Raw genomic sequence first — 16,206 nt, forward strand, 5'->3', positions numbered from 1 at the left:
AGAGCAATGAGAGGTCAATACATGCTATTCGGGCCGACAGAGAGGGAAGGGGCAAAGGTGAAGAAGATTAACATTGAGCCCTCTCAGGACAATCACAGTTAAATCTTCAGCAGCTGACCCTTATCGTTTCTCTCATTCCTCCGTCCATCCGTTAGTTTATGGTCATTGTCTTCAGTCACCCTTCTCCATTGTTTCTAACAGTGCTCACACTTCCCTGAAAGAGAAAGAAAAAGGAAAGTAAACCAAAAGACGAAAAGCAAGAACTTCAAACAACTGGTTTAAATATATGTACGTATATGTATATTAGTGCTGTCAAACGATTAAAATATTTAATCGCGATTAATCGCATTAGTGTCATAGTTAACTCGCGATTAATCGCAATTAATCGCACATTTTTATTTATTCTAAATGTCTCTTGATTTCTTTTTGTCCCATTATTTTTTTATCATTTTAATGCTCTTATCAACATGGAAAAGTGGATCGGCTTGCTTTGTGGAAATGTTTTTTATTGAAAACAATATTGACATATACTGTGTTCAATTTCACACTAACATTCTCACTTGGAGCAAATTATCTCTCATCAATAAAAGGGTGAAAGAAATACTGACGAGGTCCTGATATTGACGAGGGGGCGGAGAATTCGCATCAGCTGTGTGTGTGTGTGTGTGTGTGTGTGTGTGCTTGGCCATCATCAAGTGGTATTTCAGACTGGACGCGCTGCGATGATGATAGCTCAGTTTACAACGACAAAACACACAGATCACTTTGGTCTTGTCAATGGAACCATTTGGCAACTTTTTAAAAGTAAACTTTCCATTCAGAATCTTATTGGCATCCATTTCGGCGTCTCGCGCTCGTCATCCACTCAAAACGTAACGTTAATCTACTATTTGGCCGGCTCGCGCAGACCCAAACAAGTGTGTGCGGCGGCGTGCCTGTTGTTTTGTTTTCTGGTCTAGCTAGATCCGCTTGTGCTTTGGTCGACGAAGCAACAAAACGTCCTCGCACGGCGCATGCCGCGCCCTGTTGCAAAAGCATGTGAAAAAACTACAAAGTTTGCTAGGCCAAAAAGAGCGTTAATCGCACGATAAAAAAATGTACGCCGTTAAATTGGGTTTGCGTTAACGCCGTTAATAACGCGTTTAACGGGCAGCCCTAAAATATATATATATATTAGGGGTGGCACGGTACATGAAAAAACATCCGAACCGTTCGGTTCGCTTGTCTCGGTTCGGAGCGTGTGTGTGTCTCACGGTTCGACGCATGCGCAATGTAGCCTTGTGCCCGTATGTGACCTCAGACGTATGTTTCCTTTTCGCGCGAAATAAGACGGTTGTGGACATACATATGAGGCTTGTTCGACTTGAACAGGCGCTGCACAGAGCGATCGGCGAATGACATCAAAGTACCGCGAGAGCGACGGCTCCGCATGCTTTTCAATCACTCTCGCGGTACTTTGATGTCATAAACCGATCGCACAGTTCAGCGCCGGTTCAAGTCGAACAAGCCAGTAAAAGCGGAGTATGGAGTGCTGCAGGACACGTCACGCGGAGAAGTGGCAAGTGGGAGAGATAACCGGAGTTGGAGGATGCGCCAGCGTCGTATAAGTCCGGTGTGTGGGAACATTTTGGATTTCATGTTATGATATTTAAATATATAGCAGCTACAGTGGCACTTTAAGTTTAGATAAGAACTCCAGTCATATGTTTCCAAATACTGCACTTTAATTTCAAGTGAAAAAGTGTATCCTCACTCTCAGGGAATAGAACCATTGTTGATACTGTTTTTGTGTTGAGGTTGAAATCTTATGTTTCACTTTATGATTATGGCCTTTTCTATTGCTATAGCCTAATTATAGGCAATTATGTTTCATGTATTTTGACTTATTTAAAAGACAGAGTTTTAAGAGTTCCTCTCTTTTTCTTTTAAAAGATAAAATTTTTGTAAGAGCTACACTTAAGTTGGTAGTTTGATAAATGCAAGTTAATTTTTAATCTTTGTGTGCTAAAAATGCACATAAGTTCCAGTAGAGATAGCGATACACATTCTACAAGCATGTCATCAATGTCTTCTCTCTTGCTGTATCAAAATCTCACCTAGCTTTCCTCGGAGATGGTCCCAATAATGTCCTTAAAGTCAAGTCAAATTCAGTTTGTGCATGATTGCATGATATAACATTTTTGTTAATACTGTATCCTAAATTGTGGATTATTAAGCTATATATCATATGCTGAAGTACATTTCTGGAGTGTTAAAGATTAAAAGAAAAAATAACAACAAGAACCGTACAGAACCGAAAACAGTGACCCTAAAACCGTGATACAAACCGAACCATGGGTTTTGTGAACCGTGCCACCCCTAATATATATATATATTTTAGGGCTGTCAGTTAAACACGTTATATATATATATATATATATATATATATTAGGGGTGGCACGGTTCACAAAACCCACGGTTCCCAAGATTAAAAATTAACTTGCATTTATCAAACTACCAACTTTAGTGTAGCTCTTACAAAAATTGTATATTTTAAAAGAAAAAGAGAGGAACTCTTAAAACTCTGTCTTTTAAATAAGTCAAAATACATGAAACATAATTGCCTATAATTAGGCTATAGCAATAGAAAAGGCCATAATCATAAAGTGAAACATAAGTTCAACCTTAACACAAAAACAGTATCAACAATGCTTCTATTCCCTGAGAGTGAGGATACACTTTTTCACTTGAAATTAAAGTGCAGTATTTGGAAACATATTACTGGAGTTCTTATCTAAACTTAAAGTGCCACTATATATTTTAGAGCTGTCAGTTAAACACGTTAACAAATATGTCTGTCCTTGCTAACCCATCATGGGTTAGCCCACACCGTTAACCGTTTAATGGTTTTCATCCACATTTCACCTTTGATATGCTTTGAAAATGACTGTGTTGACAACTAAAAATGAACTGAATGTCAGCTTTTATTACATACATAATATTGATTTTGCATCACACTGTCTAGACTTCATTGATAAGCAAAAGGTCTATCCAGGCTGAGAAGGTTAGGAATACCGCTATAGATTTGCTTATTCATGTTGGCAGGTTTTGAATAAACCTTTTTTTGCAGCAGGCCCGGGTCCTGCCAGCTATGGCAAGCGTGACACTAGGAGATCAAAATGATATGATGTTGCTGACTTCACTTAATTTCTGATTGGGTGGGCAATACAATATTTTGGAGCCATGATTTGTAGTTTAACTCTTCCTCATGCAAGAAAACCTGTTTACTTTTTATATGTAGCTAATGGCTTCCTCTCCTGGAGTTAAATATGATTTAGTTCGAGTATTGATCAAGGGGTGTGCCTCGGAGACAATATCTGTATCTGTATAAATCTCAAAATTATTTGTATTTGTATTCAAATAAATCTTGATGTGGGTGGAGCTTTAACCGTGAGTTCATGTTATTACAAAAGAAGCCTGTTTGAAATTTAACTCAAAAAACGTCTGGGGTTACGACTGTAACCCTCGTTCCCTGAGAAGGGAAAGAGACGCTGCGTAGAGAAGCGACACATTGGGGAACGCCTTCAGCGTGACGCGTCTGAAGCCTGTATGGAACTAGTCCAATCTTGATTGGTGTTGCGTCATGACGTCAGCCGTGACGTCGCATGTGACGGTGAGCGGAAGCTATAAAAGGACACCGGAACATAGCAGCGTCAGCTTCTGATTGTTCGAAGCAAGTCGTTCTCAGGAGCGCGAAAAGTGTGGCCGAGGGACGCACCGTCTCGTTCCCTGAGGGTTACAGTCGTAACCCGAGACGTTCCCTTTCAAGGGAATTCGCGCTGCGTCGAGAATCGACGCATTGGAGAACGAAATGCCCACTGCGCCACACTGAGAGAATACGCCCTGATGTGAAGCAAACTGGCACACTCAAGACGAGAGAACCTGTGAACCCGGTGTGTAGAGGGCAGATCCAAACTGTAGTGTTTTATAAAAGTGTGAGGGGAAGCCCAGCCTGCGGCATCACAGACCTCTTGAAGGGAAACTCCTGCTAGCAGGGCTTTAGAGGAAGCCACTCCCCTAGTAGAGTGGGCTCTTAACGCAAGAGGTGAAGGCAAATCGCGCACCTCGTAAGCTGAAGAAATTGTTTCCACTAACCATCTGCTTATAGTTTGTTTTGAAACAGGAAAACCCCTCTTTGGAGACCCAAAGCACACGAGAAGTTGGTTCGACTTCCTCCAGCCCGAGGTTCTTTGCACATAGATCTCCAGGGCTCGGATCGGGCACAGTAAATGTAATCTAGCTTGCTCATCCGACACATGCGGTGGAGGATTGAAGGCCTGGAGGATTATAGACTGTGCCACATTTGACGGCACCTTAGGCACATAGCCAGGTCTAGGTTGGAGAATGGCCTTTACTTTGCCAGGAGCGAACTCAAGGCAGGAAGGAGCGACAGATAAAGCCTGCAGGTCCCCGACTCTTTTCAGGGACGTGATGGCGAGTAGGAACGCTACCTTGAAAGACATACATTTCTCAGCCACCTCATCCAAAGGTTCAAAGGGTGCCAGGGATAACCCCTCAAGAACCACAGCCAGGTCCCACGTAGGGACCCTGGACTGGATGACAGGCCTCACCCTCCTAGCTCCACGAAGGAAACGTACAATAAGTGGGTGTCTCCCCAAGGTGCCCACCCCTAAAGGTGTGTGGAAGGCAGCTATGGCCGCCACATAGACCTTTAGCGTGGACGGGGAGAGCCCGTCAGAGAAGCAACTCTGGAGGAATTCCAGCACTGAAGCCACTGGGCAGTTAACTGTGTCCACCTGATGTTCTCTGCACCATAAAGTAAAAACATTCCACTTTAATGAATATAGTTTCCTCGTGGAGGCGGCTCTAGAGTTTAGAATGGTCTCGACAACCTCAGTTGAAACCCGCATTTACGAGTTGGTCCCCCTCAGGGGCCAGACCCACAGCTTCCATAGCTCTGGACGAGGGTGAAATATTGTGCCCTCGGCCTGAGAAAGAAGGTCCCTCCTGATCGGAATTTGCCACAGAGGGCCTGCTAGAAGAACCATGATGTGCGAAAACCACACTCGGGCCAGCCAGTACGGGGCTACTAGTAGTAAGCTGATCACCCCTGGGAGCAGAGCGATCGGGGGAAATGAGTACAGACGCAGCCTCGGCCACGTCTGCAGCATGGCATCCAGCTCCAGAGGAGCTGGATGCGTGAGGGAGTACCAGAGCGGACAGTGAGAGTTCTCTTGAGAGGCAAACAGATCCACTTCCGCCTGACCAAACTCCCTCCATATTAACTCCACCGACTCTGGATGGAGTCTCCATTCCCCGGGCCTCAGCCCCTGCCTCGACAGGATGTCTGCTCCCACATTGCTGTCCCCAGGGATAAACATGGCTCTGACTGAAAGAAGTTTTCCCTGGGACCACAGGAGAACCTGATGCGCCAGTCTGCACAGAGGGCATGATCTCAGGCCCCCCTGCCGATTTATATATGAGACCACCGACGTATTGTCCGTTCGCACTAGAACATGATGGCCTCTGAGGTCCGGAAGGATATGTCTGAGAGCCAGAAACAATGCCATCATCTCCAGGCAATTGATGTGCCATGAAAGATGATGATCCCTCCAAATACCCCTGGTGTAGCGGCCTTCCATAACCGCACCCCAGCCTGTGAGGGATGCATCCGTGGTTAGAATTTTCCTCTGACACGGTGCACCCAACACAGGGCCTAGGGACAGGAACCTTGGTTTCTTCCACATGTCCAAAGAACGAAGGCATCTGCGCGTTACTTTGATCATGCGAAATGGGTTGCCCCTCGGGGAAAACCCTCTGGTCCTGAGCCACCACTGCAGGGCCCTCATGTACAGCAGGCCAAATGGTATCACGTTGGACGCTGCTGCCATAAGGCCCAGAACCCTTTGGAAGTGTTTGACAGTGATGGCCTGGCCTTGCTTGAGACTCGTTACTATGGTCAAGATGGTGTGTACACAAGCTGGAGACAACTGTGCCCGCATCGTGACTGAATCCCACACTACCCCCCAGGAAAGTAGTTCTCTGTAGAGGAATTAATGAACTTTTATTGACATTGAGTCTTAACCCTAAGCACCTTAGATGGTTTAGAACCACATCTCGATGTTGAACCGCCATCTCTACTGACTGTGCCAGAATGAGCCAGTCGTCGATGTAGTTGAGGATGCGAATGCCTTGAAGTCTCAATGGAGCAAGGGCAGCATCCATACATTTCGTGAAGGTGCGGGGAGACAGTGCTAGGCCAAATGGAAGAACTCTGTATTGATACGCTTTGCCCCCGAATGCGAATCTTAGGAACTTCCTGTGTTGAGGAAGGATGGAAATATGGAAGTAAGCATCTTTTAGATCTATCGTGACAAACCAGTCCTCGGACCTGATCTGACTCACGATAAGAGGTATAGTTAGCATTTTGAACTAACCTCAGAGACCGGTTCAATACCCTGAGATCTATTATAAGTCGTAACCCCCCATCCTTCTTGGGAACTATGAAGTACCGGCTGTAGAACCCGGATTCCCTTTCCTGAGGAGGAACCTGCTCTATGGCCTCCTTTGCCAAGAGGGACTGAACTTATTGCTTCATAACCTGACCCTGCTCTGGACTGATCAGTGTGTGAACCACCCCTCTGAATCGTGGTGGACGATACTCGAACTGAATTCTGTACCCCTTCTCCACTGTGCGTAGGACCCAATTCAAATTCAATTCAAATTTATTTGTATAGCGCTTTTCACAATACATATTGTTTCAAAGCAGCTTTACAGAAAGTGCATTTCAGAAATGTACACTGAGATATATTTTGAAGGTGACCTTTCCAGGTGTGTAGATAATCTACTAGGGGAATCAGTCTCTTGAGACTGACCTCGGGTGTTGTATTTGAAATATCGGTGACCTGAAGCATTTGATTGGCAGGAACTAACCGACTTGATTTTTCTACAGGCCTCGTGAGAGGGAACGCACTCGACGGGGCCGCAACATTTTCGGGCGGACACTGCGATTTGCGTTCGCTGAAAACCGATGTGTCCCGAAGCGCACTTAGCGGCGGGAAGCACACATCGATTTCCTGAGGGCTCCGTGAAGGAGCGAGCTGTTGTTGCTCGATCACGGAGGGGACTACCCTCAAAGGCCTGCACAACGCGTCAGGACCTCTACGATGAAGCCTTCCTCGCCTGAACGACAGTCCTCAGATCTGTCTTCGGTTTGGAGGACTTCACGTGAGATTGTTGCCCCTGGCTCCAGGCCTTTTTCGGGGGAGCGCGAGAAGCAACACTCTCTTTCTGCTGCTGCAGGTGTGAGGAGCTGGCGGCGGCCTCATGGGACTGCCCCCTGGCAGCAGACCCATGAGACTTGGAACGACGGCGGGGGATGAGCTGTTTTAATGCAGCTAACTGTCGTTTCGACTCCTGAAACCTCTCGACGACAGTATTGACTGCGTCGCCGAAGAGGCCAGAAGACGAAATCGGGGCATCGAGGAGGAAGGCCCTGTCCTTGTCCCCGATGCCCAACAGATTCAACCACAGGTGTCTCTCCGTGGCTACCAATGCTGCCATAGAGCGGCCAATGGCGCGGGCCGTCTCTTTAGTAGCACGGAGAGACAGATCGACCGTTCGCAGCATCTCTCGAATATCGTCGAAGGCGACCTCCCCGCTGTCGTCCACCTCTTTGAGGAGGTCGGCCTGGTACGCCTGCAGAAGCCCCATTGTGTGCAGGCACGCACCAGCCCGACCTGCCGCTATATATGCCTTCCCAACCAGCGCCGAAGTGGTACGGCATGGCTTGGAGGGAAGAGCCGGAGCCCTTAGGGACGATGCAGCATCGGGCGAGAGATTAGATGCAAAAGTCTCTTCGACCCGAGGCATCGTCCCATAGCCTCGCGAACGGGACCGTGAGAACTGGCTGACGATAGTTGGGAAAGGGCCGAGGCCGTCTTAACATCTTCAGCCAGATCTCTCTGTGATCCCCATGAATGCAGGCGCCTTGAAAGGGAACAATTCTTTTTTATTATAATTATAAAAAAATATTGAAATATTTTCTAATTAAAACAATAATACTAAATGTTAAATACAACAAAAGCCTAGTTTGTTATAATTGCCAGAGGAACTAGAGTTATGTCAAGACAATCATCCACAGCCTCAAATAAGAGGACTCTATATGCAATATCTAATTAGAGAACATGGAAGTTGAAAGAAAATATTCAGTGGTTGAAAATTTCTAAAAACAACTTTACTATTGTATCGGTCACCTGCTGGAGTGCCCTTGTGCTTGTGTATGACCCTTGCCTGGATTTGGATTACGATTGTCGACAACCCTTTAAATAAACTGCATTTGGATCCTCAACCTTCTTGTCTCAGAGCAGTTCGTTGCATACAAATGCAAATCTGTCCAAATAATAAAGAATAAAACTGTGTGTGTTTGAAGAAATGTGAATGTTTTCTATTTGTATGTATCTATTTATAATGTACTTAGTAATGCCCAACCAGGGACAGGAGTTGAAAATTAGCATTAGCTACAAACTCTATATGCTGCGCATCAGTTACAGGCTTTGTATTGTGACTATGTTTGACTGTATGGTCCCTGTTAAATAAATAAATAAATAAATAAAATACATAAATGCTTTCCGTCTCAGGGAGCTAGTAAGACAGAAACGTACAGTATTACAGTGGCTGAGAAGTGCAAAACAAATCACAATTATATTTGGTATTGAAGCATCCATTATAGCGTGTTCCATCACAATGTCCTGTTCGTTTTGATGTGTTCATCCTGACCTGTTTAATCTTTGAAGGGTAACACTTTATTTTTATGGTCCCTTTTGAACATTCTGTTGACTATAAGTAACTTTGCAACTACATGTCAACTAACTCTTATTAGAATATTAGTAGATTGTCTGCTTAATATCTGCTAACTCTTTATTGTGATGATCTTCCAACAGACATTCTACTGAATATAAGTAACTTTGCAACTACATGCCAACTCATTCTAACCCTAACCCTACCAATCTACTAATACTCTACTAACACTCTAACGAGAGTTAGTAGACATGTAGGTGCAACGTTACTTATAGTCAAGAGAATGTCTATTGGAAGATCATCACAATAAAGAGTTAGCAGATATTAAGCTTTGAACGTATTGACGCAGCGAATATTGACATGTACTTCTAAACAAATCTGAACTTCTTTTCTCATGTAACACATCAACCATGATCTCACACTGGCTAGACTAGGGACTTTGGGGTGGTACTCGATGTGTTTACACCGCAGGAGCCAGGGTCTAAATGAAGTTCCGGGTAAATATTTCCCCCTCCGAAAGTCCCTGCTCGTGAGGAAGTACTTCTTCAAAGTTCAGGAACTTTCAGAGGTGGGACTTGGGTGCTGAACATGCGGACTGGTTCATGCCGCATTTTGATTGGTTGACTCCACGCAGCATTTTATTTTAACCACCATCTGTTGCGGTGCGTGCAGTAACAGTTGTTTGCTATTCGAATCAACAATGGAGTTAAAAAAAAAAGACAGATGGACCGGTAACTGAAACGTTGCGCGCATTCCTATGTCACCGGACTATTTGCCTAATCTTCACGGTACTTTAGATCGCAGTGTAAATGTAGACAGCCACAGGTCTGGGGGGAAAAAAGTTCCTGGGACTCATTTTTCCGGGTAATTTCGATGGAAACGCGGCTCAAGTTAACACTTTTGGGGGAGATAAACCCATGAATGGCATACTAGTAGTAGTCAATAAACACTAAACTGGATTAAGCAAATGTATTTTAACATATAAAAATCGTACAAACTTCACCTTTAAGACCAACCCAGATCCAATTCTAGCTGAGTACAGATACATTTACAGATAATGGCATCGCTGCATCCCCTGCTTTGTGTAAATGTATGTATTCATTCATTCATTCAATGAAATAATCCTATGCCCGGGAGTGCTAAATGTAACAAATTCATACAGAAACACACAAACAAAAAAAGGTATCTTAAACTGTGCTATGTGAGTGTGAATCCATAAAGATATGATAAATCTGGGTCTTTGGGTCTCACGTCCAACATTTACTGACATATCTTTAGGCAGTAATTGAATGGTCATTACACCAAAGTTATGGCACAGGCCTGCGTGAAGATGAGAAAATGGGGGATTTCAGACTGTGCTGACATTCACTGCCTTTGATTTATGAGAAAAGCACTTCCTCTCACATCAGGCACTCCAGTGGGCAATCAAGCGAAGAGCTGATCACCAGCAGTAGCTTCTGTGAAACTGTGCATACACACGCTAGTCAACTCAAACAATGTGCTTCTTAACGTCTGGACCTGAATGGAACTATTCATGAAAACGCCACCAGCAGGCTGAAAGTGCCCAGTATGATTTCTTTGTCAAGCACACACCGGCATACTGAACGTGTATTTTTGTGAGAGAGGAGATATCTCATACTGTCCTTTTGTCCCGTGGCAGCTTTATCAGAGGCTTTGAGGCCTTTTTTTTTTCATTCTGTATTTTTCCCTAATGGTTTGAAAAGAGAAAGGTGACACAAGGACAGGTTAAAACTGTTAAGTTTGTATATGAAAAGCTTAATTTCATGTTTATTAATTTGTTGGAACAAACGTCTCTCAAATTTAGGACATTCCCAAAATAGACCATTTAATATGACTTAATATTATTATGTCTAGAATATTATGAAAACAATGAATCAGTTCTCAGAAACATTTCAATGCTACAACATTAAAACGTTTAATTTAGTAGCTCAGTTGAGTTATTTAAACTACAATTAATGTTTTGTCAGTTTACCTAAAATGCATTTAAAGGTAGAGTAGGCAATGTTTTTCATAACAAAAAAAAAAAAATGCTGGGGCAAAGTCTTTTCACATCCTGATAGCAATCAGTAATTAAAATAATCTAAATCTTCTGTGGAATTCTCAAGACCATAAAATATCCATCCAATTTATGAGGCTTTGAGTTATAACAATACAATACAAATCACATAACTCGTATACAGTTAGTGTTGTCTCACAAGTGAATAACACATGAGGTAGTTTGAAAGCGCTCCGTTCCCCCCTCCAGAGAGATCTCTGAAGGTAGCGTGGGATATACCTTTATATATACTTTTAGTTAATGTCATATCAGTAGTTCTCAACTGTTTTTACTTCAGTCCACACATACACTGTCAACCACACACTGTCACGAATTGCAGGGAGTTCAGGAGTTATGGATCTAATTTTATTGGAAGGAAAAGATTGGAATCAAATTGTTATCAAAACTAAAGAAAACAACTAGAAAAGCTTTTAAGTCCATGTACAATAAACCGACATCAACGAACTAGCAGCGACGGAAGGTAACTGTGTTGTCGCCCCTCGTCATGTCACTATTCCACTCTGCAAAGACTACAGCAGTGTTTCCCAAATATGTTCCTAGAGGCACACCAACACTGCACATTGTTTTAACTCTTCCTAATCAAACACACCTGATTCAACTCATCACCAAGACCAAAATTATATGTGTCAGATAAGGGAGACATCCAAAATGTGCACTGTTGCTGTGCCTCCAGGAACAGGGTTGGGAAACAATGGACAACAGCCAACCGCCAACTGCCAACTAGCACATACTTTATGTCTGAGCACCTGCATGTGAGGAGATAACTGTCTATACCAGCAGATGGCTACATTTCTACATTCAATCTACATTTGTCATTCAAAAAAGGAAACTGAATCTAGGGCTGTGTCCGAAATCGCCCTTATACCCTTTAATAGGGCACTATTTGAGGGGACAGCCATTTGTAGCTGTGTCCGAAACCGTAGTGGATGTTATTGAGTGCACTCATTCAGTCCCACAATGCACCGCAATAATGAGTGAACAACCGATACGCTCAACGGCTAGAGAATACCCATAACGCACTGTGAGAGTCGAGTGCCGAATGAATTCCCGCGTGTCGCCAGAAGATGGCGTCCGCAGCTGAATCTAATCATCCAGCCTTTTTCAAACCGTGCTGGTCCAGTGTAATATCATGCAGGTATAAATTTCATTTTAATTTATTAAATTGTTTAATTAAGGTTTATATGCTAGTTTCCATGTCAGAGTTCAAGATACATTTTTTCATTACTACTGAAGCTGCTAGTATGCTACGTTTCAAATGATTATTAAACAGCAAGCTCAAACTATGCAAAATTGGCAGCCCTTCCGGCGCACTTAGTGTCCGATTTCACTCAGTCGTTTTCATTCACTCCTTCAAGTGGACTATATGGAGTAATGTAGGAAATGGTGAATCGAGGTGATAGTGGGAGGAGCCAATGATTCCACCATATCTTTATGTACACAATAATAATATTTTACATTGTAATCCTTTTATTTTTAATATTTGGCATGTTTGTGTGTGTAATAAACAGAGTGTAAGCGCGTTGTGGACCCGCCTATAGGCTCATATTACTAATGCGCCCTTTAAATAAAAATATTGCGCCATTGACTTTAGACCAGGTTTCAGTTGGTCAATGGCGCAGTCTATTTCAGTTGCCTCAAAATAGCAACACGTCAACAATGCGCCTGAACACACCTCGCTTTCAGACCAGCAGCCCATGGGCGCACAGATGGGCGCAAATGCATTTGCTAATTAAACATCATTGCACAGGACGTGAAAATGATAACTGCGTCAGGCTGATAATAGCAAAAAACTGTTTTTTTTTTGTGTGTGAAAAACACGGCACTGCATAGGGCCCTTTAATTTAAAAATCCAAAGCAGGAATACACAGGAGATAACACAGGGGAAACAAATAAAACAACCTTGTCTTTGATGACACGGAACAATGAACAGAGTAAACTGAGGACTTAAATATACAAAGATAATGAAGAAACTCATTGAACAACAGGTGAATGTAATCAGTAACTAATGGACCTAAGTAGCAAACAGAATTCAGGCAAAACAGGGAGAACGACATCAAAACACAGTGAAACTAAACAGAACCTAACATAACCCTGGGCATTATTATAACCCTGTCATAAGAGAGAAAGATATAAACAAAAAAAATGTTGTTGGCCATTTTAGTAACACTCACACAGCAGCATTAACTAGTTTTCTGTAATTGAATGACAAGGTAATATCAAACAAAGCACACTGTTATAATTGTACTTTAAAAAAAAAAAAAAAAAAAAAAAAAAAAAATATATATATATATATATATATATATATATATATAAAAAAGATTTATGATGTTAATAACTGTGGAAATGCATCATCACATTCTGTGAAAAGGGTCCACTACCATGTTCCTGAAGACTCAATAAGCCCCACTGATGTGTATATGTGGACAGTACTTTGTAAATGTGGGTCAAATATTTCAGAATGAGATTTTTTTTTTTTTTTTTTTGCAACATAGTCTTACTAATTGCTTTTTGGATCTGGGAGGAACTCCTCAATACATACTCCCGCCCTTTTCTGTCTGAGCCAGTACGCAGGTTTCATCTTAATAGTGAGTGTACACTTTTAAAAAATCATTTAAGTTACATTAAGCATTATGCTTCCTTTTAGTCAGAAGCAACCCCTGGTAGTGGAGACATTAGTCGAGAATGGCACTGTTCTTTAGACCAGCAGACAGCACTCAGACGCATACTCAACACAGTCTGTGACCTGTTCTTCTTTCAGTGAAATTACAAAACAAAAAGCAACCAAATGAGTCCTGATTTTGATTTACAGTACAGCCACTGCTTTGCTGTAGCTATTTTGCTTGGTTTTATAAAAGTTGTACATGGGCCAGTTTTGAACCCCAGACAACTCGTTACAAAAGATGTGTCTCTCAGAAATCATAGCTTGACAAGAGTAATAATGACTAAAATACTATATCATAGACATTTTCTACAATTTGATATGTCTTATAAATGATTTAAGCTTTGTATGATACACAAATATATGAAAGAAGCACAACAGACTGTCTCTGACCGTCTCTCAGAGGCCATCTCTCTGTTAAGAGTAATATCAACTAAGATACTGAATCATACACATTTTCTACTAGATACTTGATATGTCTATTTAGATGCTTTAAACCTTATAAGTTATAATAGGCTGCATGATATCTCTCTGCCTACCTCTCTCTCTCTCTCTCTCTCTCTCTCTCTCTCTCTCTCTCTCTCTCTCTCTCTCTCTCTCTCTCTCTCTCTCTCTCTCTCTCTCTCTCTCTCTCTCTCTCTCACTCTCTCTCTCTCTCTCTCTCTCTCTCTCTCTCTCTCTCTCTCTCTCTCTCTCTCTCGGAGATGGCAAGAATTTAATATATTCTTTATAATTTGTTCAGATTTGCATTTGGATGCATAGTAAAAGTTGTTGTAAGCAATTTTCAACCAGTGAATATTTTCTTCCCTACTTCCAATCTCTCTAATCAACTATTTTATATAGAGTTAGAATATATTTAAATAAATGTTATAAATGTAATAAAAATAATAATGATTATTATTATACAAAGTATATTTGTGAAATGATAACTAGGCAGGAACCTGAATTTACATTTAAAATGGTCTTTTCAAGTAATTTTGTGAACTTCCTGTCAAAGCCTATTCTTCATATATGGCCAGCAGCCATGTCACCCTGTAGCCCAAGACTGGTCGCCCACTAAAGCTAAGCAGGGCTGAGCCTGGTTGTACCTGGATGGGAGACATTCTGGGAAAAATAGGTTGCTGCTGGAAGAGGTGTTAGTGAGGCCAGCAGGGGGCGCTCACCCTGTGGTCTGTGTGGGTCCTAACGCCCCAGTGTAGTGACGGGGACACATACTGTCAAAGAGCACCGTCCTTCAGATTAGACGTTAAACCGAGGTCCTGAAACTCTGTGGTCACAAAAAATCCCCCAAATTTGACCAGTGGCCTCTGTCCATCATGGCCTCCTAATCATCCCCATATATATATATATATACTCATTGGCTTCATCACTCTGTCTCCTCTCCACCAATAAGCTGGTGGGCTTTTTGGCGCAATATGGCTGCCGTTGCATCATCCAGGTGGACGCTGCACATTGGCCCCCTTCTATGTAAAGCGCTTTGAGTGCCGAGAAAAGCGCTATATACATGTAATGAATTATTATTATTATTATTATTCATATTCTTTAGAAGAATGAAACGGCATGGTCTACCAAACAGAGCAGATCCCTACCTGGACTCCATAGTGTCTTTGGTGAGATAGACAATCCAGTAGACCAGGTTGAAGGCCCCAAAGGACAGAGGAAAGAGGATGCGTGAGTACTTGTCAATAATACTAGTTCCTATCAGCATGTTGTTGGCAGGGAAAGTGGAACCATGCTGATGGAACTCACACTGGGGTGGTCTGGAGAACCTGTCAGGAGCATCTCTTTGGGAGAGGGAGTTCAGCCTTTTCTTCAACACACCTCCAGGGTCTAGAGGATTCTAGGCACAGAGAGAATCATTTGTGACATAAGAACAGGCAAACAGTTATCCAACTTTTTGACTGGTGACACAATTTAAATGTTTAAATTTGGGCAAATGCAATAACAAACAAACACAGTGCAGCTAGTGTAATGTGATACTATAGACAATTATATTACAGTTTTTTTTTTCCTCCAATGAAACAAACAAACTAACACATACTATCTAATAACTGTAATTAAGACAATTATTATAGTTTTATTAGCATATTCAGTCTTCCTTAAAATGTTCCATAAAAACATTATCTAACTTTCTACATATGTGACCCTGGACCACAAAACCAGTCTTAAGTTGCACGGTTATATTTGTGGCAATAGCCAACAAAACACTGTATGGGTCAAAATTATCGATTTTTCTTTTATGTCAAAAGGATATTAAGTAAAGATCATGATCCATGAAGATATTTAGTAAATTTCCTACCTTAAATATATCAAAATGTTATTTTTGTAAGTGGATGCAGCACAATCGCCAACAGAAATGGACACCTTTAAAGGCGATTTTCTCAATATTTAGATTTGTTTGCACCCTCAGATTCCCTATTTCAAATAGTTGTATCATAACAAACCAAACATCAATGGAAAGCTTATTTATTCAGCGTTCAGGTGATGTATAAATCTCAATTTTAAAAATGGACACATAAGACTGCTTTTGTGGTCCAGGGTCACACATAAGCTAATTAAACCATAATAATTTGGTTAATTACAGCGACAATGAAGGATGATAAAACACAACAAAACAGCCTAGTGTAACAGACAATAACCAACAAAAAACTAAAGAAACTAAGGTGTATAA

The 16,206-nt window shown here is 42.0% G+C and overlaps 1 protein-coding gene across 1 annotated transcript in view; it reads right to left on the bottom strand.

Moving 5' to 3' along the window:
* Positions 1 to 204: 204 nt before the first annotated feature.
* Positions 205 to 16,206, bottom strand: part of gabra6b (gamma-aminobutyric acid type A receptor subunit alpha6b) — a 40,580-nt gene continuing 24,578 nt past the window's right edge. The window contains exons 9-10 of the mRNA XM_056239442.1: positions 15,125 to 15,375; positions 205 to 214 (exon numbers count right to left, since the gene is read on the bottom strand). Coding sequence (XP_056095417.1) covers positions 205 to 214; positions 15,125 to 15,375 — 261 coding nt within the window. The remainder of the gene's footprint in view (positions 215 to 15,124; positions 15,376 to 16,206) is intronic.

Source organism: Rhinichthys klamathensis, unplaced genomic scaffold, assembly GCF_029890125.1.
Source record: "Rhinichthys klamathensis goyatoka isolate OS25496 unplaced genomic scaffold, OSU_Roscu_1.1 h1tg000564l_1, whole genome shotgun sequence".
NCBI classification, from domain to species: Eukaryota; Metazoa; Chordata; class Actinopteri; order Cypriniformes; family Leuciscidae; genus Rhinichthys; species Rhinichthys klamathensis.